The following is a 25,675-nucleotide window of genomic DNA, read 5'->3' on the forward strand; positions in this document are numbered from 1 at the left end:
GCTGGAGATAACACACTGGCTGTGACTGTCTCCTCTGCAGAAAACACCAGCCGAGTCCCGGCAGCACAACAGAGATTGCATCCTGCTCAGCTTCTTTGATGACCACGACATCTGGCACTTCCTCTCCTCCATCGCCATGTTCGGCTCCTTCCTGGTAGGTCCTGCCAGCCCCAGCACACATGGCAATGCCAGCTCACCCAGAGGGAAAGGCTCCCCCAACCCCGGTCCCCAGACAATCAGCGGCTGTTGCCACCCGCTCCCTGCCCTGAGGCTGCATTAGCCACAGGCTGCAGCCCTCCCACCCTGGGATGGGAGCACATAGGAGGGTCCCCAGAAGCACTTGTTGCTCCCCAGAGATCCGTCAGCCTTGGCCGGCAGGGGCAGCCCCTTCCTCATGGCTACCAGGTCTGCCTTCGGGAGCACGCGGTCCCTGTCAGCCTGAGGCGAGAGCACACGTCTTGCACGGCCCTCTGTTCCGTGCCCGTGTAGAGCCCCAGCGAGGCCAGGGCCGACTGGCAGGTGCCTCGCTCTGTCCACCTAATGCTGCAGCATCCTCATGGCCCCCTCTGCCGGCTGCGACATAGGCTCCCGTCCGGGCCAGCCCCTGTGCTGAAAGCAGGGGGCTGAGTCAGGTCTAGAACGAATCATAAACTCCACCCCACCCCCATCAGCACCAGCTCCACTCATCCAAAAACACCAATGTGGGGTCGGAGAGGTTCCCAGCACCCTGCCCTCCTCCCGCTCCCCCATACCCCCCAGCCCTCCTCATCTTCCTGCCCCCGTCCCACCCCAGCACCCTGTCCTTCTCCTCTTCCCTCCCCCCATCTCCCCTCAGCACCCTGCCACTGTCCCAGCACCCTGCCCTCCTACTTTTTCCTCCCCACCGCCCCCCCCAGCACCCTGCCCTCCTCCTCTTCCATCCCCCATCACCCCCCAGCACCGTCCTCGTCCCCCCCCCCAGCACCCTGCCACGGTCCCAGCACCCTGTCCTCCTCCCCCTAACCCCAATCAGGGGGTGTGGGGGGAACGCTGCCTACTAGAGGGGGAAGGTGTTTGTCCTCGAGCTGAGCCCCGGCCTAGCCACTGCCCTATCCCCTTGCAGGTGTTGCTGATGCTGGATGATGACCTGGACTGCGTACAACGGGACAAAATCTATGTCTTCTAGGCCCTTTCCCGTAACACCACCTGGCCTGAGGTTTGTTAGTTGGGGCCTCCCGGAGGGGACTCCATCCGGCCCAGGTGCTGCCTGCAGCCCTGGTCTCCGGTGTAGCGGACACTCATGGTGGGGAGCTCACGAGGACATGGCAAAGCATCCCAGGTGTGGGGGCTTCTCTGGAGGTGGGAGTCGTGTTCATGCTCCCCCGCCCGCCTCCTGCATGCCATGGTGTCGTCCAACCCTCAGACAGCGCCTTGCCAAACTGAGCACATCACCTCCTTGCTTGAGCTGCTCAAAGGGCTGCAGGGCAGGCCCGACGCATCCACCTGCCGCCACGTGGCTCACAGAGAGGGGTGGGGATGGTGTGAAGCCCGGTCAGACTCAGCAGAAGCTGTTGCCCTTTCCCCTGCTGGGGCGACTGGTCCTGCAGTGTCGTGGGGGTGGCTCCAGGTTCCCAGCCTGGCAAGTGGTGGGTTCTCACTGCACTGCCGTTCTCCCGTCTCTGTCCCCACCACAGTGCCATGCCAAGACAGACTGCCATGGACACCTCTGCCTAACATGCCTGGCTCCTCCTCAGCCAGCCAGCATCCAGGTTCCCCCTTCATGTTTATCCCATATAGCTCTGGGGCCAGCGGGGGGCAGGGAACCTCTCAGAACAAACGTCAGGCAAGTTAGAAAACGCTCCAGTACTGGCCAGGGCACGGGGGAGCAATGTGGCATCCCCTGCAAAGAGGATATTCAGCCCTCTCCCAGCCCAGGGACCGGCCTGCTCAGCTGTGCAGTTCAGTCGGTCCCCCCTCAGGCTGCTCCCGAGCTGGGCAGCTCCTCTCAGGCCTGGCTGTTTAGCGAGAGCGCTGGGCCTTGGCATAAGTGTCCCTGTCAAGGCTTAGATCAGGCCCTTCCTCTCTGCAGGCTCCCTGGCTCCCTCCTGTCACCCCCACCCATCGTCTGGTCCCGGGGCAGGAGCCACTGCCCCCGCCAGTCTGTATAGCCTCCCCGCCCGCTAGAGCAGGGGGCAGCCCAAGCCCTCGTGGCCCTACAGTAGGGTCTGAGGCATGGCGAAGGCGATGCTGAAGCATTGGGCTCTCGCTGTGGTTCCAGCACTGTTCTCGGTGTGGGCTGCTCCCCCCCCACCTGACAAGCTGTGAGGTAGGCCCAGAAGGGAGTTCCCAGCCCTAGTGCCCTGGGGCTGTAGCTGCCATCCCTGCTGTCTTCACGGTTTCCTCCCCTCCGCCCGGGCTATAACCAATGTTACAGACCACAGGCATGTCTGACCCACAGCCGGAAGAGGGGCTGTCCGGTCTCCAAGGCACGTGACTCTTGTAAAGGCGCTGCTGCTATCGTTCGTACACCTGTGGCCTTTCCCGCGGGGGAAGGGTGCCGTTCACACCCCTTGCCAACGTGACGCCGTCCCCGTGGGTGCAGCACATCCAACCCGTGCCCCAGGCGGAGGCTCCTCCGAGAAGCGGGAGAGCAGCCGGGGGCAGTTGCATTTCGGTTCTAGAAGCACATGGGCGCATGACTCTCTTCAGTGCCTAATTTTTATCATTTTATTTATTTTTTTTTTCGGGGGGGGGGGGGGGGGGAAGATGTATGTCCAGTCTAACTGTGTCTGGTTCCTCCCACTGCTAAGGACTTGTGTGGTCTTGGGGTCCCTCTGGCTAACATGTACTGAAGGTGGGGTGTCAAAACACACATCTGTGTTGAGGTTGTCATTAAGCAACTTTCTCTGGTAGCCTGCTGGCTGTTTACATTGCAAGTTTGAGCTTGTATTCTAATCTTAGAATTGTTTAGGTTTAGGCTCAGGCTCAAATTTGGACTCCACTCCAGGACTCTGTTCTCTTTGTTCTGGCCACATAACATATCAGTGATGGTTCTGTGGTGCAAGGTCCAGCGGTGCCTTGGTTACACAACGAAAGGCCAAGAATGGTGCTTTTTCAGTCATTGCAGGGAAAGATACCCTCTTCCTGCTCCAGAAGAAGGGTCATGTCGCTGGAATGTCCATAGTTTTCTGGTTTCTTGAATGCATTGACAATATTTTCAAGGATATTTTGACTTTCCAGACACACTGTTACTAAACCAAGTTGCACCATGTTTTCTAAGAACGGTTTGGCCATCAAATGAAGAGAATTAAACAATAAAGTTGATCTGCACTTTATCCATGAGTCTCCTGCCTCCTCACTCCAGGAAGGCAGGGCCCCAGGTACCCCCATTAGGGACTCAGCTGCAGGTCTAGTACTGTCAGACCTGCTGCTGACCCCTTCCCCTTCAATCTGCAATGGACCCAACTTCCATGGAGCAATTAGCACACAGTTACCCCCTGTGCTGACAGCAAGGCCCAGAGCGACCCAGGTCCAGCCCAGCCTCGTGACAGCGAGCCTTCCGCTAGGAGTGGCTGCAGGGTATTTGAGTGAAGGGGAAGTAGGGAGAGTTCTGCCCCTTGCTAGGGTTTGGGGGAGCCCTTTCTCCCTGCCCTGCTGAAAGGAACAGGCCCTTGGGTGGGGGGCACCATAGTTCAGGGGAAGGGAAGCCCCTGTATCAGCTCTCCCCCCGAGACAAAGCCAAGCGTTCCCCTGGCTGCAGCAGCCTGTGCATGTGCTAACCCCCCCCATCTGTCCCCGCCCCAGGACATCAAGCAGCGACTGGCTGCAGTCCACGCCCACGGGCCTGGCTACACCAAAGTTGGAGATTTTAACCGCAGCAGTCTAGTTCCAGCCCCTGCTGTGGGCCCAGTTCTCGCAGGGGAGGGCTGCCGCCGGCTGGCATCGCAGTTTCTGTGGAGGGTACAGCACCCTGGGAGACGTTGTACCGGTAAAAATATCACCCCCACCTGCCATAGCAGCAGCGCGGCCCCTGCAGGGGGAAACGCCCAACCCACGGGCACGAAGCCACCCTGGCCCGGCAGGCTCAGAGCAAAGCCAATCCTGACCCAGAGGGCCTGTTTTGTTCCCTTTCATCTGGCCTTGATGGAGCCCAAATCATGGGCACCTGCCAGGCCTCTCCTCGCCTGGCCCCCTCAGCGAGAATGCTTCTGACAACACCCTGCCTGGCAGCCCCCCTCACAGGCAGTGGGCCGTGGAACAGCGCTGGGAACTCCAGGGGGGACGGCTGAATGTCCAACCCCCTTCCCTGAGCCTGTTCACTCCCAGGCCAGGAGGGCAAGAGCAGAGAAACAACTGGGGGAACTGATTTATTTCCTGAATGGGGCCAGTGACAGCTGTGCAAACTCTGCTGTGACCCCAGTGTGGCTCTGCCCCAGGGAGTGCCCTAGGGCCACCCCAGCTGCCAGCTGACAAACCGAGCCAGGGATGCTTCGGTCCCGAACAGCGAAGCACCACTAACCATTTCTTCAGGAAAGTTTAATGTTTTTCTCAAAAACCTGAGCCCTTTTCAGGTTTTCTCAGGTGTTTGTGATGGGAGAGGGTAAGGGGTTGAGCCATTTTTCTGTTCGAGGCCCAGAGACCCACATTCGATCCCTGTGGCCACGGATCCTTCCAGGAGCCGCTTTCCAGATTCACTGGACAGTAGCAGACTCTCACAGCCCTACAAGCTGGGCGCAGTCACCTCACCCCCTGCAGGGAGCTCATTAGCAAGCCAAGGATCTGAGCACGTCCTGGTGCTAAGGGGGTTGGCTTGGGCCTTTGGGGTGCCATGGGCAGTGGGGGCCCAGCACTACACACACTCTTCATTAACTGATTAGACAGGGCTAGGTTCAGCATGGCCCTGCTCCCTGGCCTCGCATCTGGGCCCAGAAGGGGCTCCTTGTCTGGTCACTGCTGCCCCATCAGCAGGCTCTGTTCCCACAGCTGCTTCCACTCTCTCTCCAAGCCCTGTCTCTCTCTGCAGGCTCTCAGCAAGGTCCCTGACCGTCCCCACGAGCACCCTCAGCTCCTCCGCTCCCTTCAGTCCGTGCTGCCCGCCCTTGAATAGTGTGATGCGGACATCCTGGCTCTCCAGATGTTCAGCCACCTGCACGGCCCTGCCCCATGGTATGAACTGGTCCTGCATGCCATGGAGCAGCCGGACAGGGCAGGTGATGGGGATGGACGGGCGCCCCAGCAGACTGTGCTCCTCCATCTCCGCAAAGAACTCCCGCTTAATTAGCACAGACCCAGACCCAGCCATCTTGTAGTTAAAGACTCCTGTCTGCTCCATTTCGCCCTTCACCTAGCCCCCCATGGGCAGAAAATGCACAGGTCAGTCAGCACCAGCTTTGGGATCAGGGAGATGCTTTTGCCCCACAAGCTACACAAAACCTTGGGCTGTCAAGACACCCTACCCCCCTACTCCCACAAGCCAGAGCCGCAGGGCAAGCCCCTTTCTGGTTCCAGACCAGGGTGGGAGGGGAGAGACTCCAGACAGATCAGCAGCAGCCTGGATCTTTCTCCCCAGCTGGATGGGCAATTGCTTGATCCCCCCCATTCCTTGGGGCTCACTGGGAGCAGAGGTGCCAGGAATGTCCCCCCCTCCTTGCTGAAGGCCAGGAGCGATTTCTTGGGCTCAGTGAGGAATAGGTCTCTAGGGAGAGCGCGATCGCTGGAAGGACTCACAGTCTGGGCCTGGTGTCTGTTTCCCCGCTCAGCAGGGACAGAGCTGAGACCAGGTGCATTTGCTTCCAAGCAGGGTTCGGGCAGTGCTCACATACTGGGGAGGCGACTCTAGGCATTTGTTCCCAGGGGTGGGTTAATGAATACAATCCCGCCCCCTTTCCGCCCAGCACACAGGGCTCAGGGCCTCTCCTACACTGAACGCATTGTGTGCTGGACCCTGGCTTACCTCCGGAGGGAGCTCTCTATACAGGGTTATGAAGGCATCAGCCCCAATTCCTGTGGCCACCAGCCCAGCCACCCTCCCTGGCCGCTCCAGGGCTGCTAAGAGCATGAGCCAGCCTCCCATGCTGGCCCCAACAAGGATCTAGAGAGATGGAGACAGGGAACGGTCATGGTCAAAGAGAGGTGCACCGCCCAGCAGGCGGCCTTTGCCTCATCCACGCTCCACTGACGTGGTGCTATGTCCACTCCGTCCCTCTGCCCAGGGCCTGCTCTCCTACAGCCCAGCCAAGCGCTATCATGAATCTGCTGCACGGGGGCACCAAGGGGTTTGAAGAGCCCTATCTGTTGGGCAAAGCTTCCCTGCTGCAAGAACCCCCTGGGACCTGCACCCCAGCAGGCAAAGCCCTTTGCACCGACCCAGAGGCAGAAGGGGCTGCTGGCTTTGCCTCCTACCTGTGGCCCGCTGGTGAGTTCATCCAGCACTGTTAGGACGTCGTTTTTCCAGTGGCCGATCAAACAGTCCTCAAAACACCCGTCCGAGCTGCCGCAGCCCGTGTAGTCGAAGCTGAGAGGACAAAGGTGCAGAGCTGTTCAGGTGCGACAGTCCCCCACCTCCCTGTTGGGTGGGGATCCCTCTGCCCCCAGCAGCTCACAAGCTCTGCTCCCAGACCCTGCTTGTCCTGCCCCCAGCTGGCTTTGGTGGCTCTGGCGGCTGGAGGGGATTCCAGATCTCTGTGCCATCAGGGCAGAGTCCAGACGATATTGCTTTTGCTGGGCCCACGTCTAGGGGCACTCGCTCTGCCGGAGACACAGGCCTTGCTTTGAACGCGGCGGGAGGCGGAGAGGAATGGGCGGGGAAGCAGCACAGGAGACAATCCGGGCTAGGGCGGGGAGGGATGTCACAGGGGTGCTGAGCCCAGCTGGGGAAGGGCGCATGCCTGGCTGGGGCCACGCTGGGGACAAGAATGAGCGGAGCGGGAGGCACTGCATCCAGGGCCCGTGCAAGCAGGACACACGCCGAGAGCCCACTCCTGGCAGGGCCAGGGGCTGCACTGACTGATGCCCAAGGACGTACAGTCCTGTGGTCTCTGGCCCAGGGGCTGGAGCTCCCAGCTGGTGGCTGCTGTTCTGAATGGCTCTGGCAATTCCCCATGGGCTGCCCTATTGGCATTAACGGGCCATCACCTACCTCAGGAAAGCCCGTCCCGACTCCTGGCAGAACTGTTCTAGGGCCAGGCACTTGGGGTTAGCTCTGGTGTCCTTGAACCCCAAGAGGAAGACGATGCCGGGGCTGCGACCGGCCAGCCTGTTGTAAGCCAAGCGGGGCAGGGCTCCCCGCGACAAGAATAAAGGTGATGCCATGGTGGGGCCGGGGAGCTTGGTGCTGCAGGGGGGATAGAGGCAGAGGTGTTACCCACGTGTCTAGCAGCTGCCAGCAGCAGCAGAGCCATCCCACATTGGGGGGGACACAGTCTGGCCACCCCAAAGCAGAGGGTGCGGGGATCCTGGCATGGACCTGTGGTGCACCATGTGGGCACCCTCCCCCACTCACAGCCCTTTCATCCTGCTCATAAACTACCACATGGGGGTCCCAGTGCCGGCTTGGCCTGGGGCCACTAGGAGAAGGGATGGCTGGGGCCCAGGCCAGATTTGGGTCAGGCCCTAGCCAGCGGCTGGGAAGCAGCAGTCTGCCCAGCTGCCTCTCCAGTGGGTTTTGGCAAGGACAAGTGACTGCCTGCAGCTGTCACCCCCTGGGCCAGACCCCAGCCAGAGGGGTCTCTCTCAGGGCAGGGGCCAGCAGCGGTCACGCGGGGGAGGGGCCTTGCTGAGATCAGCTTCTGGCCAGCACTAGCTGCAGTTTGCACACTGCAGCCCGAGACTCACGGCAGTTTTGTTCCAGCAGGTGCAGAGGCTGTGGCTCAAGGTTCTGGCTCAAGCCAGAACACGCAGCTTTCGCGGAGGCCGCGGGGAGCTCGGTGAGTTGTTTTCCTCCTGCTCCTGGGCACCTCAGTGTCTTGGCGTGGCTGGAAGCACTGAGGTGCCCCGGAAGAGACGCACCCAGCCTGCCATGGGGCGGCCGTGGCTGGCTGTTACCACGGTGGACCTTGCCCTCCGGTACCTGGGTGGTGTGCACAGCCTCCGGTGCTGACACAGCCCCGAGCCTGCAGCAGACGTTACCGCCACATCATCGCTCCTAAAGAGGTGGGTTTCTACACCCACCTACAGCTGGGCAGAGGGCTCCAGGGTTTGATCTCAGCTAGTTACAGTGGAGTAATTGCTACCTGGCCTTGTCCCCATGAGGACTTTGAGGTGAGATACTGCACGGTCGGTCGTTATCCTGTCGTAATCCCGCCCTACGCACACACACACCCCTCTTAGGCAGCGAATGACGGCATCCCTGCTGTGAGAAGGAAGGTGCATTGTGCTGCCATGGCCTTTGTAACCCTCGCTGGTTGTTTTGGGGGTAGCCATGGGGGGTGAATGGGATGCTAAGGAGCTTGGCTACATTTGTGCATCCCACAGGTTACAGAGCAGGGGCTCCACCATTTCACTCCACAGGGCACTTGCTGCAAGGGCCCCTCCCCTCCCCACACCACTGGATTGTCAGCTTCCTAGTGTAGCCCCCTGAGGCGGGGACTGAGGAGCAGGCCCCCCAAGGGCACAGACGTGCCCCACACTCACACGTGTGGGCACGCTCTCCCTGAGAGCCTGGGCACAGGACCTGTGCGGCCTGCAGAGCAGGTACGTCCTCCCGCTTAGCTCCGTCTCCTGTAGGGGACCTCCCAGCTGACAGTGGCCCAGCTCAGACGCAGGGGATCCCTGTTCACTCACCGGGCAGCCGTTGGCTTGAGACCAGCAGGGCCCCCAGCGTGAGCCAGGGCTGGCCAGCCAGTCCTACAGGTGGGGAGTCAGCTAACCACACGGCAGCCCAGCACCTCCCTGACTGAGCGACCTCAAAGGTGAGCTGATACCTGCTTTATCTCAACAGCTGCCAGCCGCTGACCAGGGAGCACACGGCCTCCCCACCCACACAGCATGGCCAGGCCTGGCCCCTCTCCAGGGGAACCACATTGGAGATGCTGCTTGACCTGGGCTGGGGCCTGGGGAGCACCGGGCAGACGAGCAGCAAATGAAGCCGATGGGTTGGAGGCACCACAGCCGGGAGTGCCCAGATGCTGGGCTCCCCTGCTGCAGAGGGCGGGACAGCGCTGTGCTTGGTAGCCCAGACCCTCACTCCTACCGTGCAGGGGCAGCAGGGCTAGCAGCGTGGTGGGTTTATGCCAGATATGCTCAGGGTGGACGGCTGAGAACAGCGAGGACTCACGCAGCCAAAGCACCTCAGTCTGTTACCCGATGAGCAACGCCCAGCCCTGCACACGCGCACACCCCAAAGCCTTCACGCAGAGAGCCTAGCAGCTCTACTTCACCCCCTTCTAACTCAAGGGGCAGGCCAGCTCGCTTGTCCAGCCCAAAACACACAGCACCAGGACAACTGGAGATGGGGCACCAGTCCTTGGGGCTCTCTGGGGAGAATGGCTGGCTAGAGAACAAGCCTGGCCATTTGGATGCCACAAGTAAGCCCTAATCCCAGACACACTGCGGGCACTTGCACTGAGCAGGTCAGAGGACGGAGGCTTCTCCAAGGCTGCTAGAGGAAGAAAAACCTCAATGTTACTGAGAAAGGCCAATTAGCAGCTCTGCTACAGCCTTGTTACCTGAGCTTAGGAATCACTTCCCCTCACTGGGCCCTAACTATGAAACTGGGCTGCTAATAACAGCCCCACTACACAGAGCACTTGGAGAACTACAAGAGGTGGTTTGTTTATTGCCCCCGTCTACACTCATCCCATGCTTCAACTCCCCATCCTCCTTCCACCAACTCTCCACATTTCTCCACTCCCAACACCCAGCCCCTGATCCACTCACAGTCTGTGCGCTTCTCCCTCTAGCCATTCATCCACCAACCCCTTTAGCCACTGGCCACCCCACCTGTTCCCACTTACATGCCTGCTCCCTGCCACTGTGCTCCACACACCAGCCTCCTCCACTTACTCACCTGCTCTCAATACATTTCCCACCTCCACACCCCTGCCCCTTCCTCATCAGCCAACCACCATGGAGCAGTACTTATAAAACAACCCTCCAAAGCTCTTCTCTTCTGCTCAAAGGGTCTCAGTCAGTGGTGTCTGGTAGTCTAGTAAGGACTAGGCATATAAATTAATGGTATTGGAAGAAGGGGTATTCTAAGAGTCAGGGGTTGGTAAAGGAAAAACTAGAGTTAACTTTAGTTCCAGGTGTAGAGCAAGGCCACATAACTACTATAAATAGCATCTTGTGCATATGTACAGCACCTGATAGCCCAGAGCAGTTGGTGAGCTTTGCATGGCAGGGAAATGCCATCATCTCTGGGCTGCAATGACCCCGCAATCTAAGGACACACAGCAATGCTACACCACAGCTTCAGACAGAAAAGGAGAACGGGGCCATAAATCTGAAGCCTGTAGGGGGGCATAGGGAGGCAGAATATCATTTGTCTGGGAGGCTGGGGTTAGCATTCCCACTTGTGACAAGTGCTGGGGGTCTCTAACGAGCACAAGGTGTCACAGCTTCAGTTTTGTGTGTCGGGAGAGTCTGGAGGCTCAGGCACTGGGATCTGGCTCAGGAGATCTAGGGTTACTTCCCTGTTATGCCCTGAGTCTGGGCATGACTTGGGCAAGACACTGAGTCTCTGGGGGAGTCAGATCCCCAGATGTAAAATCTTCCTTTCAAAGCAAATCTGAGGTGTGGATTGTGGGTGTTCAGAAGGGGCTGCAACTGAGTGTTGCTCTGGAGCACCCGCTGGGTCCTCTGCACATGGCTCTGTTGTCCCTCCGCCTGCCGGAGGGCTGGGCTCCCCCTACCAGTGACACTCAGCCTTGACCTGCAACAGCCCCAGCTTTTGCAGAGCTGGGTCACTCTAGCAGGGCATGGCAACCATCCCATCAGGTGCGAATTATGCTGTGCACATGTATCCACCCAGTGAGATGAGGCCTGTGATGGGTTATGCCCCTTAGAAAGCCGCCTGGTGTGTTGATACCACTGAGTCTACCTATTCAGACAGCATGGGCCCCCTTTAACCTGTCTTGCTGAGTCAGGCTATTAAAGCCTCCTCTAACACATAAACACAGGCAGGGCTACCCCCAGCTGCAGCTCAGCTCTGGGAAGACTGCTTCGGCACTTGCTCCAGCACTCCGGTGGTCACTCCTTTTAAGGGGTACAAACCCAAAGGTTTTATGAAATTTTCCCCCTTCCTCAATGTGGAGAGAGGTGTGCACGCTTCTTGCCCCCTCCCCCAGTTAGAAATTACAGACACTGGGTTTAATAATAAACAAACTATAAAAGGCAGATTTTAAGTGGTAAAAGGGGTAACACAGAGAACAAAGCAGATTACTAAGCAAGTGAAATCAAACACGCAAACTAAGCTACTTTCATTAAAGAAGCTGGTTACAAATAGTATTTCTCACCCTAGATATTATTGCAGGCAGGTTGCAAAGTTTCTGTGGTTCAGAATTCCAGTTATGCTCCTTTTCAGACTGGACCCCTGTCTCAGTCTGGACTCCCCCCACTTGCCTTCCCTTCAGGTGGCTTTTGCAGTCTTTCTACTTGGGCAGACAGGCCATGGAGAGGAAGAGTCCTGTTTGTCTTCCTCCCCACCTGTAAATAGGATTGACATAATGTGGGAGTCCTTTGATTCCCAAACTTGACACCCCACCCCCCCCGCTTCCCTTACAGTGGAAATTTACAGGAAGTCCCAGGTAATGTGTTTTAGGTAGTACCTGACTCTTATCACAGCCTCCATGAGTCAGAGGCAGTATGGAGGGTCCACAGGAAGGCCAAGCATTTCACAGTCCCTTGTCCTTGCTGATGGGCCATCCGCCCTGTCTGGCTTTTCCACTGTTGTACCTGAAGTGTTGGCAGTGGGTGTCACCCAAAATAGCATAGCTGAAATACAGATACCTAGTCAATATTCCTAACTTTAGATACAGAAATGATGCAGGCATACAATCGGATAATCACATTCAGTAAATCATAACCTCTCCAGTGATACCTCACATGAGCCATCTTGCATGAAGTACAGTTATGTCGTGTTCATGTCATAAGCATGTTTTCATAAAGAACATGGGGTAACACATCACAAGCCCCACCAGATTCATTTCATGTTTGGTTGCAACCCAGCCACGTTTGCCCCCGGAGGGGAAGGCAAGCGCATGAGCCCACCATGCCCCGTTGCTAGCAGTTTATTTAAAATTGTCACCACATCTCTCTAGCTCAGAGGAGATGGCAGATGCTTTGGGACCCCGCTAGCCCCAGGCTTCTGCGTGCATCCTGGAGCCTTTGTGTGGGACTGGCCCAGGGTCCACCCTGCCCTGGGCTCTCCACTGTGGGAGCTCAGCTGTTAGTCTGACGGAGCTGCTCTGGTCCCGAGGACCCAGCTGACCAGGCGATGTCACTCTTGCTCCACTGCAATGCTTTGCTGCTGAAATTCTTGCTTCAAAGCTGAGCTAGAGATCAAGCCTGGTAAAGGCTGTCCCTGCAGCTCCCACAGAGCAGTCCCCAGGCTGCAGGGGGGGTGGCTTAGACCCCAAATTCTGCATAGCCACATGTCTTGTCCCATTAACCCTTGAGCATCCCAGCAGTGGAACCTGGGGTGCAGGAGGGTTGCATGGCTCCCCCATGCCGCATGAACGAGAGTCACAGCCTCACCTCAGAGCCACTCTCATTGTCCGACATCAGCAATCCACAGGGCAGCAAAGGGGTTCGCAGCCCGGCCTGACAACCAGCGCCCACCTGAGCCCAGGGGCATTGTCCTCAGTCTGTGCGGGGTTTGTTCAAATCCATCGCTGGGCAGCCAGTGGGCCTTCCTGGGGCCTTGGCTTAGGGCGCCGCATAGCAGGAGTGTTTACATGCACTTTGCTCCAGGAGACTCGGGCCCAGTGACTTTGCTTCACTCCCCAGGGGGCTGGGCCGGGCACCTGGTGGGAGAATGACGAGACGTGCATCCCGCTCCAGACAAGCGCAGCCAGAATCAGGGCACTAAAAGCCTGGGGCACCTCCGGGCTCCGAGGAGAGGTCCTGGGCAGGCAGTGGGAGCTGCTGGGGTTATGTTGCTAACACCCAAGTGTAGCGTTAAAGCGAGCCCCTCCCCTGGGATGGGATAAGACCCACTTCCTCTCTCCTTCCCTCAGAGTGCGGCAGGCGACATGCCCCCAGCCGAGCTAAGTCCTGTGGTGGAGACTCCGACTTCTCTGCTGCAGCTGAGGGGACAGAGAGGTGGCTTCACTCTGCCACCTCACGTTGGGGGCTGTGACCCGGCTCGGGGTACGATTTTGCTCTCATAACTGACACCTGCCATTTGCCCAAATCACATTTTCTCCCAACCTGCGCTCCAAGTGGGAGCAGGGTTGGGCTGGGTAGGTACCGGCAGGAGCCCCTTCCCCTGCACGGGTGCCGGGGAGGCAGCAGAGGGCCCCCCTTTCCCTGCGCCAGCATTGGGCCACGGTGCCATGAGAGCCAACGCTGGAGGTGCCAGCCGTTGGATGACAGATCCCCACGCCCCTGACCATCTGTGGCCATTAACCCCCGGCACACTCTGTAAGCAGTGAGGTGCTGGCCCTGGCCACCCAGCCCCATGCTTCCCGCCCCAGGTGACCTCCCTCCACGCCCCGTGGCACCCTGCACATACACCTGGCGATGCGGTCCTTCCCAAGCTGTTGAGTCACGTTGCCGGGCCCTATCAGGCAGCGGGTCACTCCCCGCTCAGCGGGGCTGGCATTCACTCCCTCTGTGAGGCCCGGGGCTGGCGAGCACGTGTAGCATTTGGGAAGCCACAGCAAAGGCCGACGTTCTCAAAAGCGGCCCCGTGGCTTCTGGCACCTCTATTTTTGCATGTGCAACTGGAGACCCAGGGTTGTGCCTGGGATGGGGGTGCTCTGCAGTTCTGAAAACAGGCCCCATGGTGTCTCCTACCAGGCACCCAGCAGTGAAGGCCCCCGAAATCAGAGTCTTGGCCTCAGGGGCTATCAGCCTGTGAAACAGCCTTGGTGTGGGGGGAAATGACCGGGGTTATTAGGTGCAGGAGCAGGGAAGGCTTCTCTATAAAAATGGAGAAGGTGATTTGCTGAAAAGCCGGCCACGCGCTCGCACAGCCCACTGCCATCCCAGGGCTGCTTGGCTTGTCCCCTGGCTGCTGCAGGCAGGCTCTCTGGGAAGCTTTGCTCACAAACCTCTAGCCCTGCCGATGATGGGGAATGTGAGCATACGGGAAAACCAGCCATGAAGTCAGGGACAAAAACCTCCCTGTACATTCACCAGGAGCCTGGTGAGCTTCTGTCTATAAAAGGACTTACTCCATCAGATCCCAGGACCCTGCTTTGTCCGGGCCCGAAAGCCACTCGCTCCAGGCATGTGGGGAATGCTTCCCGCAGACTCTTCGGTCACTGTCTTTCGGAGTCTTTCCCCAAATATGGTGCCTGGGCGCAGGGTCATTGCTGTGATGAGGGGCCTGGCCTCTCACACGGAGGGGCGGGGTGGGGCTGGCGGGGTGGGGCCCGGAGGGGGTGCTGGTGACATCACTGTGCTCCGAACTGGCCTTTTAGCACAAGGGCCAGCCTCCAGCGTCGGCAGATCCCAGCCTCCCGGCAGAGCCTCCTCCGCGAGCATCTTCTTGTAAGTGCATCCTAGAGCCTCCGGCTGCGAGCCTGGAGGGGGGCGGCCGGGGGGGGCGCAGGGCAAAGGAGAGGGCAGGCGGAGCCGGTGCTTGCTTTCCTGGCTAAACCGAGCCAGGAGGGTGGGAGGCTGGGGACAGCAGCCCTGCTCTGGGCTCTCTCCTTGCCGGGGGCTCGAAGGGGAGAGGAACTTCCCTTTGGAAAGCCTGCCAGAAGGGCCTTTGATTCCCCGGTGGGCTCCTGGGGCTCGCCGATGCGGGGCTGCCCCTGTGAACTCTCCCCTCTCCCGCGTCTGCTCAACTGGCAGGTGGGCGGTTGTTGCAGGGTCTGTCCCCCCCGGGCTGAGCGGTGTCCCAGCCAGAGGCCGAACTGCGAGGGGGGACGCCGGAGGGTACATTGGCGCTGGGCGGGGGGTCCCAAGCCCACCCAGCCAGCTGCTCGGCTCGATGCTTTCCGCGAGCCGCGGTGCAGGAGCGCACAGCTCCCCCCGGGCCTGGAGCTCAGCCTTGCAAGAGGAAGGAAGACGGTTCCCCCCGCCCCGGTTCTTGTTTTAAACACTGAAGTTATTTCTGCACCTCCCACGGCGCTCCCCAGGCCGGCGGCCGGGCCCGGCTGGGGCTGGGGCTGGGGCTGCGTGTGGGCCCTTGCCGTGCCCCGTGATGTGCTCGCGGGGGGTCTGTGTGGGGCGCGGGGCCGCCGCAGCTCCTGGGGCGTCGCCAGCAGGAAACGGGTGACATGGATCCTGCCAGGGCTGGACGGATTTTCTGAAGCCGACTGGAAATGCTGCACGGGTGGGGGGCAGAGATGCTCGGGGCTTGCAAGAGCTCGGCTGGACGCTGTGTCCCGTTCCCACGGACTGGCCATCACAAGAGGGTCAGGGCCCAGGCGCTGTGGGGTGGGGAGCTCAGCCCTTAGAGGTGCAGGGCCCAGCACCACATACAGCGCCTCTGAGGGGCTTTTAAAGAACAGAACATGATACAGGCCGCTTGTAAGAGCGACCTCAGGACACTGGCCGCAGAGAGTGCTGTGTCTGCTGACCCATATTCCTTAGCAAAGGGGGCCCTCAGCCCCACGTGGCAGTGGGGTTAGCTCCTTGCCCCATTGCAGGAGTGCACGTCCAGGGGAGCCTGGTGGCGGCCTCTTGTGGTGAAGCTGTTTGGGCCACAGAGAAAGGGCCCTGTGAGCAGAAGTGTCGGGAGCTGCAGTTTGCACACAGAGGCGTTGAAACAGTCTGGCGCCTGTTCCTGTCCTGTGAAGTGGCCAGCCTGGTGATGGGAAATCCCCGAAATTCCTAGAAATGTCCAGTCTGGCCCTTGCCTTTCAGCCATGTTCTGGGGGCGGGGGGAGGTAGCAAGGGCCTTAAGTGTCTCATGCCAGTTTTGATCTCCTCAACAGAGGGTGGATGTGGGGCTGGTTCCATCCTGGGGGCAGGTGCATGCTGGAAATGCCCACCTGCCTGCAGAGCTGCTGGCTGCATTGCATCACAGAAGAGAGTGCAGAGCCCCACACAGCCCTGCTCCCTGCAGAATCCTGCCCACATGGCAGCATGGCTGGGGGGGGGGGGGGGGGCTGAGCTGTCTCTGGGTGCATTGCTCCAAGGGGGTAACCAGATTGCCTGTAAAACCTGCCAGTGTGTGCAGCGGGTGCTAGCCAGGGAGTCTGCTCTGTGCAGGCCCCACTGGGAGGGATCGGGCTTGTACACTCCCCTCCAGCCTGGTCTGTGATGAGACTGGCATCCTGTGGGACTCTCCCTGTGCTGGGGGCCAACAGGAAACACCTGCCCCCAGGGCAAATCCCTGGGACCTAATGAGCAGCCGGAGCCTGTAGACCTGCAGCCAGTGAATGTTTTGGAATCGTGTGTGCTTAGGTAATTGGAAAGGGGTTAAAGTCCAGGGCTGGCTGTTCCCCACCCACCTTGTAGCATCCCACACTGGCCAGGTCCCTGGTTCTCTGATGACCTAGGTTCTTCTACAAGCCACATTTTAGAGCTGCCCAGCCCTGGAGTCCCTGGGTGGGGCCTGTTTTACACGAGGCCAGGCTGGATCCTAGTGGTCTCTCCTGGTCTGAGGTCTGTGAATCTGTCACTCCCAGTGTGACAAGATGCTGCTCGCCCTGTGGGATGTACAGGATGCAGGTAAACTCATAGACACAGAAGTGGCTGCCCGCTGGAGCAGGGGCAAGTTTCCTAGGCTGGCGCCCAGACAGGGTGGGCCGATTTGTTAATGCACTGGGTTTCTCCTTAGCAGGTGATAATTAGCTTCCTGAAGCAGTGAAGTCTGGCCTTGATGGATAGGTTCTCCACTGCTTATCTAGGGGCACTCACCCCAGGCAGCGAGAGGCTGCTGTCCGCTTGCCAAGCAGAGCTAGTGGGATCTCTGCACACTGACAGCTCAGGTGTGGGTATTTCTTACTCCCTGTCTCCACCTGGTGTATTAGCAGATCTCTCCATTTCACCTGGGAGCTGGAGCCCCAGCGATCACGGTGGGGCAGGGAAAGAACTGGAAAAATTCCAAGTGCCATTGCATGCACCCCTCCCTCTTTGCCCCACAATAATTGGGACCAGGCCAATCCAGAGGGGCACCCTCCAGGCATGGGCAGCGGTGGAATTTGAATAGACTGTTCTGAGCGGCTGCCGTGTGAAGACAAAGGGGGCTCCGGGGCTGGGGCCTGAGCTGGTTTATTTACTGACAGTGTCAAGCTGAGGGTTACTTGTGCCTCTTGCGGGGAGACAGAAACTGGCCATAATCGTTGTTGCATGAGAGAAGCTCAGAGGGAAGAGCAAGAGGCTGTGGCTGGGTTTTTGAGAGTGCTCAGTACTGGCCACGCTCAGCTGCATTGCAGCCAACAGGAGTTTGACCAGCGACTTGCATGGAAGCAGAGTGAAGCCAACCCCGAGCACTTCAGAAAGTCCCACTCTCCTGCTGCTGTACCCCTGACGGTTCCATAGTCACCTGGTAACCAGGGGCCTGACTGTGCTCAGCGAGGCCGGGGCAGCTGGGCTGACACCAGGGGGTCGTGTGGGTGTTGCTGGGAGCAGGCTCAGGCTCTGGCAGTGTGGAGCTCAAAGGGACAAATCCATCCCTGGTGCATCTCCACCAGTGCCAGCCAAGTTGCATGGGGAGAACTCTAGCCCCGGGCCTTTATTTCAGGTTTCGGCCGCCCAGACATGCTGCTTGGCTGGGCCCAGAAGGGTCCATTACCTACTGGCCACCGACTGGCCGCTGATGGCGGCATCTCGGAAAATTTCCTCCTTCTCAGCTGTACCAACCCCTCCTGCCCCCTAGCTCACCCAGCCTTGAGCACTGCGTGCTGCAGGGCCCTGTGCTGAGGCAGCCTGCGGCCCCCGGGACCAGCCCCAGATCCAGCCAGGTAGCCGCAGAGCAGCGTTCGCAGCCGCCAGCTCTCGCCACTGTGCTGCAAGTCTGCCATAGCTGGTGTTTTCCTTACGGCCCCAGCTCCTTGAGTCCTGGAGCTAGGAGAACCCAAGCTGCGCAGCATCATGGTTGCAAAGAAAAGCTTGAGTCTGTGAGCTGGGAGTATCCGAAGGGCTCAGAAACCAGATGGCAGAGGGCGAGGCCCAGCGTTGACCATTTCAACCATCTCGTGAGGGTTAGGCCAGTCTTGTGACTTCTGAGCCCGGTCTCCTGGAACGTCTGGGGTTGGCCAGGCTGAGTCACTGGGGGAGAGCACCCAAAAGTGGAGGCTAGGAAGAGCCGTCTCTAGCCATGTCCGTCTGGCTGGGACCTGCCAAATCCTAGGAGATCTGTGGTGCTGACACTGCGGGGTAGCTGGGAGACTACAGGATGCGGCTAACACCTGGCCCTAATCAGCACTCTTTCAAAGGAGCCAGCTCTTGCCCCTGTGTGTGAGATCGGGGTGCTATGAGCCAGTAGCCTTCTGGGCCTCTGGAAGCCCCAATGCGTGGCCGGCTTAGACCTGGGCTGGGCAGTGCCTGGATGGAGTGATGCTGCCTTGGCGAGTGGGAGAGGATGGGGCAGGACCCACTAGGGCGTCTCCTCTCTGCATGGGAGCCAGGCATTGACCATCCTCTGGGCAGCCAGTTCAGTTTAGCCACCGCCCCAGCTGGCAGAGCTTCCCTCGCACGCACACGGGCTGCTACCTGCCATCTTGTCCTGGGGGATGCCCTTACATGGTAATCAGCACAGATCCCACTGGCGGCTCCATGCGGCCCGACGTGCTGCCTCTTGAGTTTGCAGAGCTCATGCCAGTGACTGCCCTGCCCGGGGCTCTCAGCAGGAGCTGGGGCTGCTCTCCTTCTGGGAACGGGCGCCTGGTGCTGCAGAACTGCGCTCTGCCATCACCACTTCTGTGTGAGCCTTTCCGATAAGCGCAGTCAGAGCAGGGGGACCCCGCCCTTCCCGATCACCCGCTGGGAGCAGGCCGCACGCTCCCGAGCGCTGGGTGTCTCTGGCTAGCTGTGCGATCACACAGAGCACTGCCCCAGTCACAGGGCAAAGAGAAACAGCCGTGTTAGTCTGTATTCGCAAAAAGAAAAGGAGTACTTGTGGCACCTTAGAGACTAACCAATTTATTTGAGCATGAGCTTTCGTGAGCTACAGCTCACTTCATCAGATGTATACCGTGGAAACGCAGTTTCCCCATTGTACAGGTGGGGCACTGAGGCACAGAGAGACTCGCAGCCAGTTTTTCAATGGTATTTAGGCACCTAGAAGACTAGGTGCTTTGTAAACCCCACTAGATGCCTAGCTACATCTTTGAGTGCCTAAAAACCTTTGAGATGCTGTCCCTAAAGCACTACCCTGAGGTCATACAGGAAGTCCCTGGGGCATCGGGGGTGTAGAACCCAGGGCCAGCTCCCCATCCACTGGACCAGCCTTTCTCTCTGCTGCATGCTGCAAAAAGAAGGACTCTGGTGGATGGGAGCAAAGCCAAAGTGGTCAGTTCTCTGGGACGCCAGCAATTGGTCCCAGGGGATTGGGAAAGAGGTCATGGTTGACAGTATGAAAAGCAGCACAGAGGTCAGGAAAAATGAAGAAAGAAAGAGAATGAGGGGAGCACTTGCCTGCCAATGGGTGGCAGGTTCTGCCCCAGGCTGAGTTGTACAGTAATGCTACTGCGCAATTTTAGATTTTAACTGAAAACCATTTTGTTTTGTCATTTTTTTTGGTTCTGAGTTTGAGAAAAGGAAGGAATGAGAAAGTGTCGTCTGAGTATCAGATGTGATTATACATCAAATTCTTAGGGTTTCAGCTGTATTGAGACCAGTTCCAGAACAAAAAACAGAACTTGCATGCACAGAGTCCATAAAGTCGACCATTACTGTCATGATTTGCATAATTCACTGGGCACGATCTGGGCACTCAGCGCTGTTCAGAATATATCAGAAAATGTGGTCCCTGAGGCAATGCATAGAAGATGGGTAACTGTGGATATGAAGTGTACAGTTATTGATCACACATGTTATCACATGGTCACTGGGATGTTTATGTCTATGAGTGGAGACACTGATGGCAAGAGAAGTTTTTAAGGACTAGAAGATTTGACCCTCCAACTTTCTTTCAAGAAGAAGAGCTGCCAAGAGCTCCTGTGCCTGTTTATTTTCCTTTCCTGCCGGCAGGGGCCCTGATAGACCTCAGAAGTCTCAATTTCCCCCCAACTTTAAAATGTTGAATTTTCTTGGTGTTTGATTTAAAATATGCTCCTGTGAAAACTGCAACTCAATCACTGGAGTGTTGGGCTTTCAGAGCCTTCTGGAAAGGAACGAGCCTTTAAACAGAAGTGTAAACAGTGTTGCTAACTCTCATGATTTTGTCATGAGTCTCATGATAATTATTGTTTTCCTTAAAGCCCCAGCTCCTGGAGTCAGGTGATATGTGATGATTTCAGCCTTCATTCTTAAAGAAAAATGACGTTTCTAGCCCTTGTGGCTGTGGCGAAAGCTTCAAAATGACCCCAGTGCACCTTAAAAGCTCAAAAAGCAGAATGTAAATAAAAAAAACCCCAAATCTATTTTTATATAATCTCATTATTTTAAAGCCCATCTCATGATTTTTGGTGAGCCTGATTAGTGGTTTTTGAACATTTGGGGTTGGCCACACTGTGAAAGTGACTTGAAAGTGTCACTTTCACTCCTGTTAAGTCATTTTCTAGTCTATTATTTGTAGTGGGGTAACAACCCCTAGAGCCCCAGGCAGGTGCAGTATAAACTTCTCGTGGGGCCTTGTTGCCCTAATAGGATGTTTCCAAAAGTTAAAGGATCTTCTCCAAGCTTGATGAACTGCAAAAAAGTGATAGCAAGTCATCTAGGGTTTTTCTACAATTGTTTCAATTGTTGTATTCAAGAGTTAGTCACAAAGTAAGAACAAACGTTAATTTTTAAAATCTAACCAGTGTCCCTTAAATTAATTGACACAAGCTGTCAGAAAAATATTAGAGCTGAGTGGGTCTAATATTTATTTAATTTTCTTTCTTTATATAGGAATTAGAAATTATCTGCCAGGAATACTGTATCTAAGGTATTATCTGCAAAAAAACAAGAACATTTTCAGGTGCCCAAGTGGCCTTTGGAATCACTGTTAAAGATGTCCCTCCATCACCACCACCAAAATCTAAAGTGTCGCCCCTGGGTTCAAAAACGAACAAGATAAGTTCTTAGAGGATAGGTCCTTCAGGGCAGGAGCTTCAGGGTGAGTGCAGGGTGGGCTTCCTTTGCAATTTGTCATCTTCCCCATCCCGGGACAGGAGCCAGTCCACTTTCACCACTGGAGGCATGCAGCTTTGGAGGGATCCTGTCACGAGTCAATAGAAAGGAGCGGGTGAAATTCTCCTCCAAGAGAGGAGGATGCTAAAGCAGAATGCCCCATTCCTGGATAAATCTGGTCCAGGTGCCTGTAAGTGGCTGCACCATGCAGCTCCTAGGCTGTGTTTGGCTCCACAGGGGATTGAGAGCAATGGCAAACAGAGCTGGGGGCCACGTCCCGCTGGGCAATGTTGCTGTGCATGTTAACCAGCTACTGCATTCTGTGTTGGGGGAGGAGGGGTGCTGCAGCTCAGTGGGGGTGGGGGGTGCAGTGATCCCTCTATAGCGATTGTGTGTCAGTTTGTCAGCACGGTGCTTTGGGCCCCTGGGTGTGGGAGGTTTGGTAGGAAGGTAGGATGGATTGTGTTCACACCACCCAGCTGTGTGGAATGGAGTCGAGAGCACCTGGCCTGGATCTGGGCCGGCAGTTACGTACAGCAGCATCACAGACTGGGAGCTGAAGTCGTGGACCTCCACACGGGAGCAAGTCCATGAGTTCAGCTCCTGGGGGACCTCTCCTCTGCAAACAGTTTGGTTTTATTTGAGCACAGGGCAGTGGTACACCCCAGCCCAAATCAGAACCTTGCTGGGTAACATTGCATACCACGGATCTCTGCTGCTGACTGCGCTCAGTGCACTGGAGGGCACGAGACCACTGGTGGAAGCAGGGAGGACATAAATGTCAGGAGTCTGGCTTTGGGGAGGTTTTGCATCGCAACATAGAGTGGAGTGCTGTGCATAGCAGATCTCCTCTTGGCCTGGACCCCCCTCATCCTCGCTAACTCACTCCAGAGGCTGTATTTAGCATTGGTGAATACCCACGTCTTCTCCAGCTCCTTTCCCACTCCAGAGCGCGGTGCCCAGCTGCAGCTTGTGCTAGTCGAGTGCCCCAGGAGTGTGCCAATGGGAATCGCCCGTGCGCACAGGTTCCCAGACTGAGCTCCATGGAGCACACGCTGGCGCTCTGCGGAGAGCGGGCTGGTGACACGGTTCTGCCTCCTCCTGCTGTCAAAACCACCACAGCCATGTCAGACACGTGCGACTGGTATGGGAGAACGTTCCCGTGATGGGGCGTGGGACGGCAGGTGCCCATGAGAGCTGGAACCCCCATTATTGCGTGGTGTGCAAAGGGCAGACTCTGAGAAGCAGTGCCCCTGAGAAGCAGCTCGGCAGGTGCCGGGGAGGGCAAAGAAAACTCGGGGTCCATTGTGTCTCCCAGATCCAGCTGCAGGACCTGAAATGGGAATTGGCTAGTAAGTGTGGGCAGCAAGTGGCCTCATGATGGGTGACCCTTGTCTCTGCTGCCTGTGAGGGTGCTCAGTGGGCAGGAGAGAGCCAACAGTGCAACCCAGCTTCTGTTTGCCATAGGCAGGGTTCACAGAACTTGCTCCCCATCCTCCAGGACTCATTCCATCAGTGAACATGGCAAACAAGGGACCCTCCTATGGGCTGAGCAGGGACGTGCAGTCCAAGATCGAGAAGAAGTATGATGATGAACTGGAAGAGCGCCTGGTGGAGTGGATCGTGGTCCAGTGCGGGGCTGGCGTGGGACGCCCTGAACGTGGCAGACTGGGGTTCCAGGTCTGGCTGAAGAATGGCATAGTAAGTGCGCATTGTTTGCCCCTTCTCTATGGCGGTGGCCATGCCATCTGTTGGCTCCCTTTGCACTGGGCCATTTAATGTTGAGTCTACCCTCTCCTTCGCTTGCAGGTGCTGAGTGAGCTGGTGAACAGCCTGTACCCAGAAGGCTCAAAGCCTGTGAAAATCCCCAAACCTCCTCCCACCATGGTCTTCAAACAGATGGAGCAGGTGGCCCAGTTCCTGAAGGCAGCTGAGGACTATGGTGTGGTGAAAACAGACATCTTCCAGACGGTCGACCTGTTTGAAGGTGAGGGTAGGAGGCTGGGTGCATCAGCTGGTCCTGCCCATGTGATGGGCAGATCCAGGCATGCATTACTATTTAATCACCTGTATTATTGTAGCCCCCAGGAGCCCCAGTCACTGACCAGAGCCCCACGGCACTAGGCGCTGTACATGTGCACAGAACAAAGAGCTGGTCCCTGTGCCTGGCGCTCACAATCCAAGTATAAACCAAAAGACATGAGATGGAGACAGACAGGGATGGGGGCATCCAAGGGAACAGTGAGCTGAAGTGTGGCGCTCCCTTTAGGAGCTGGGCTTCCTCCCTGAGCCCCTTCTTGGGGGGTAGACACCCCTTCCCCCAGGAACTGGGAGTGTAAATAGGGTAGGCCCTGCTGTGCCTGGTGCGTACTTGCTGCATAGGACTGACTAGCCCTTGCTGAGTGGTGGCTCACTTGCTAAGTTGCCAGCAGGTAACACGTTCGCCTCTTCGCAGGCGTGTTCGACAGCCAAATCCCAAAGAACCCAACACATGCTGCAGAAGCTAATGGGGCCTGGGCTTCCCAGGCCCAGATCTCCGGGAGGCCGGAGCGCTGGGGTGTGCTGTGCTCCTGGACGCGCCATGCGAGAGGTGGTGCTTTTGTGTCAGGGCACATGTCAGGGTGTGCTGCTGGGGGGAGGTGGTGAGAGCAGGTTCCTGGGGTCCGGGTACACCCCGGCACTGCGCTTCACCTCTTTGTGCCCCTCCCTGAGCGAGGCGCCCCCAGCTTCGTGGGTGGAGGAAAGCGTTCCATGTGGGTGCTGAGTTACACCCCACATGCACACAGAGGTTTCCGGCAGTCACGTAGGACGCACCCTTCCTTCTGCAGGCAAGGACATAGCGGCTGTGCAGAGAACAGTCATGGCCTTGGGCAGCCTGGCGGTCACGAAGAACGATGGACATTACCGCGGGGACCCCAACTGGTTTATGAAGTAAGCAGCAAAGTGTCCCTCCCCACAGCCCACCCTCAGCGTCTCCTGCTGCTGGGGACAGGCCCTCGGGAGCAGAGGTGTAGGGGGTGGGGGTCAATGCTAGCCCCTCCAAATGGGTGTCATGCCTCCTGGCTGGTAGCACAGGGTCTCTTGCCTTTCCCCTGCGTTCCAGCTGGGGGCTGTGTGTGGAGCTGGTCAAACCATCGGTTATCCGGGGCAGGAAACTTCAGTGGCTCTGTCCTTGATGAAATTTCCCACAGCCAAAAAATCTGTTTTGTCACAAAAAAGCACCAAGAAGTTGTCAGGTTTTGAACATCTGTTTTCCGTACAAAGTGTCAGGCTTTTCCCCTGCTCCCGCAAACGGAATGGAAGCAGGGACCTTTCCGTGAACACTCGGACGAAAAGCTGGTGGTTTTGGTCAGAACGACTCCCCAGTCAAAAAGTTTGGGCCAGCTCTAGTTCCAGGGAAAATCTCTGCACAAGCCCAGAGGTGTGCAGAGCCCAGCTGGGCTTGGGGGGAGGGGAAGGGAGGAAGGACACAACACCCCTCTCCTGCTCTATCCCCTCCCCTCCCTGCTCTATCCCCTCCTGTCCATCAGCTGCGTCCCTTCAGGATGGGATGCACAGGACAGCAGGGGCCTGGAATGATTCTCTCCCTCTCCAGGAAATCGCAGGAGTACAAACGGGATTTCTCCGAAAGCCAGCTGAAGGAAGGGAAGAATGTGATTGGCTTGCAGATGGGCACCAACAAGGGGGCCTCGCAGGCTGGCATGACAGGCTATGGGCGGCCCCGGCAGATCATCAGTTAGATAGTCATGGAGAAGAGAAAACAAACCCCACCACAGGAACTGAGTCTTTAGCTCCCTCCTGACTAGAGCCCAACTGCAGCCAATGTGAATAGAGCCAGCGGAGCGCCAAAGGCCACCAGTTGGACCGAACACAAATCCATTGGTATTAATTTAGGTAACTTTTAAACAACACCTAACCCCAGCCCACAAGGCGATGCATGGAGTGAGGTGGGGAGACTCCCCCTCCCAAAGTATTTCTCTATAGGAGCAGCTTTATTTCAGCCACAAATATTGACCGCTTGCTCCATTTCCCAATGTCGCCTTTCCTCTCAGACCTTTGCATGTTCTCTGCTTCACTCCCCATGACTTAACTGTATTGTGAGCTAGATTTTTCTACTGTTTTATAGAGAAGGTTGTTACAAACATCCTACAATGTTACACCTGCCCCCAAGAAGGCTAAATTGGAAAGCACGTACCTGTTGCATACTTGGAATTACCCAGCCTTTCAATAAATCTTGTACAAGCAAAACCAAGTGCTTCTGTAAAGATCTATGCAAATGGGAAGGTAGTCAACTTAGCCTCTGTTTTGTACTTTATTTTTGTCAAAATTAAAAGAATTATGACTCTATTGCAGTTTGCTG

General features: G+C 57.2%; 3 protein-coding genes across 10 annotated transcripts in view; 2 read left to right on the plus strand and 1 right to left on the minus strand.

Moving 5' to 3' along the window:
- Positions 1-3,314, plus strand: part of SIDT2 (SID1 transmembrane family member 2) — a 23,195-nt gene extending 19,881 nt beyond the window's left edge. For both annotated transcript variants that reach the window (XM_048827367.2, XM_048827364.2), the window contains 2 exons: positions 41-154; positions 1,103-3,314. In XM_048827367.2, coding sequence (XP_048683324.1) covers positions 41-154; positions 1,103-1,165 — 177 coding nt within the window. In that variant the 3' untranslated portion in view covers positions 1,166-3,314. The remainder of the gene's footprint in view (positions 1-40; positions 155-1,102) is intronic.
- LOC125625379 (palmitoyl-protein thioesterase ABHD10, mitochondrial-like) lies at positions 2,731-14,534 on the minus strand. 7 transcript variants are annotated; one of them, XM_075122171.1, is made up of 6 exons: positions 14,316-14,534; positions 11,745-11,910; positions 7,118-7,312; positions 6,382-6,493; positions 5,933-6,070; positions 2,731-5,323 (listed from the first exon to the last, which is right to left on the minus strand). In XM_075122171.1, exons 2-6 carry the CDS (start codon positions 11,765-11,767, stop codon positions 4,853-4,855), a joined length of 939 nt encoding a protein of 312 aa, XP_074978272.1. In that variant the 5' UTR covers positions 11,768-11,910; positions 14,316-14,534; the 3' UTR covers positions 2,731-4,852. The 7 variants fall into 7 exon arrangements, with proteins under 7 accessions (XP_074978272.1, XP_074978270.1, XP_074978269.1 ...); XM_075122169.1 differs by having other exon boundaries at positions 11,745-12,941; XM_075122168.1 differs by having other exon boundaries at positions 11,745-12,941; positions 13,652-14,534.
- On the plus strand, positions 14,498-25,662 carry TAGLN (transgelin). The gene is made up of 5 exons (XM_048827628.2): positions 14,498-14,634; positions 22,817-23,016; positions 23,125-23,302; positions 24,144-24,246; positions 24,911-25,662. Exons 2-5 carry the CDS (start codon positions 22,837-22,839, stop codon positions 25,053-25,055), a joined length of 606 nt encoding a protein of 201 aa, XP_048683585.1. The 5' UTR covers positions 14,498-14,634; positions 22,817-22,836; the 3' UTR covers positions 25,056-25,662.
- The last annotated feature ends 13 nt before the right edge of the window (positions 25,663-25,675 follow it).

This window comes from Caretta caretta, chromosome 22 (assembly GCF_965140235.1).
Source record: "Caretta caretta isolate rCarCar2 chromosome 22, rCarCar1.hap1, whole genome shotgun sequence".
In the NCBI taxonomy this organism is placed as follows: domain Eukaryota; kingdom Metazoa; phylum Chordata; order Testudines; family Cheloniidae; genus Caretta; species Caretta caretta.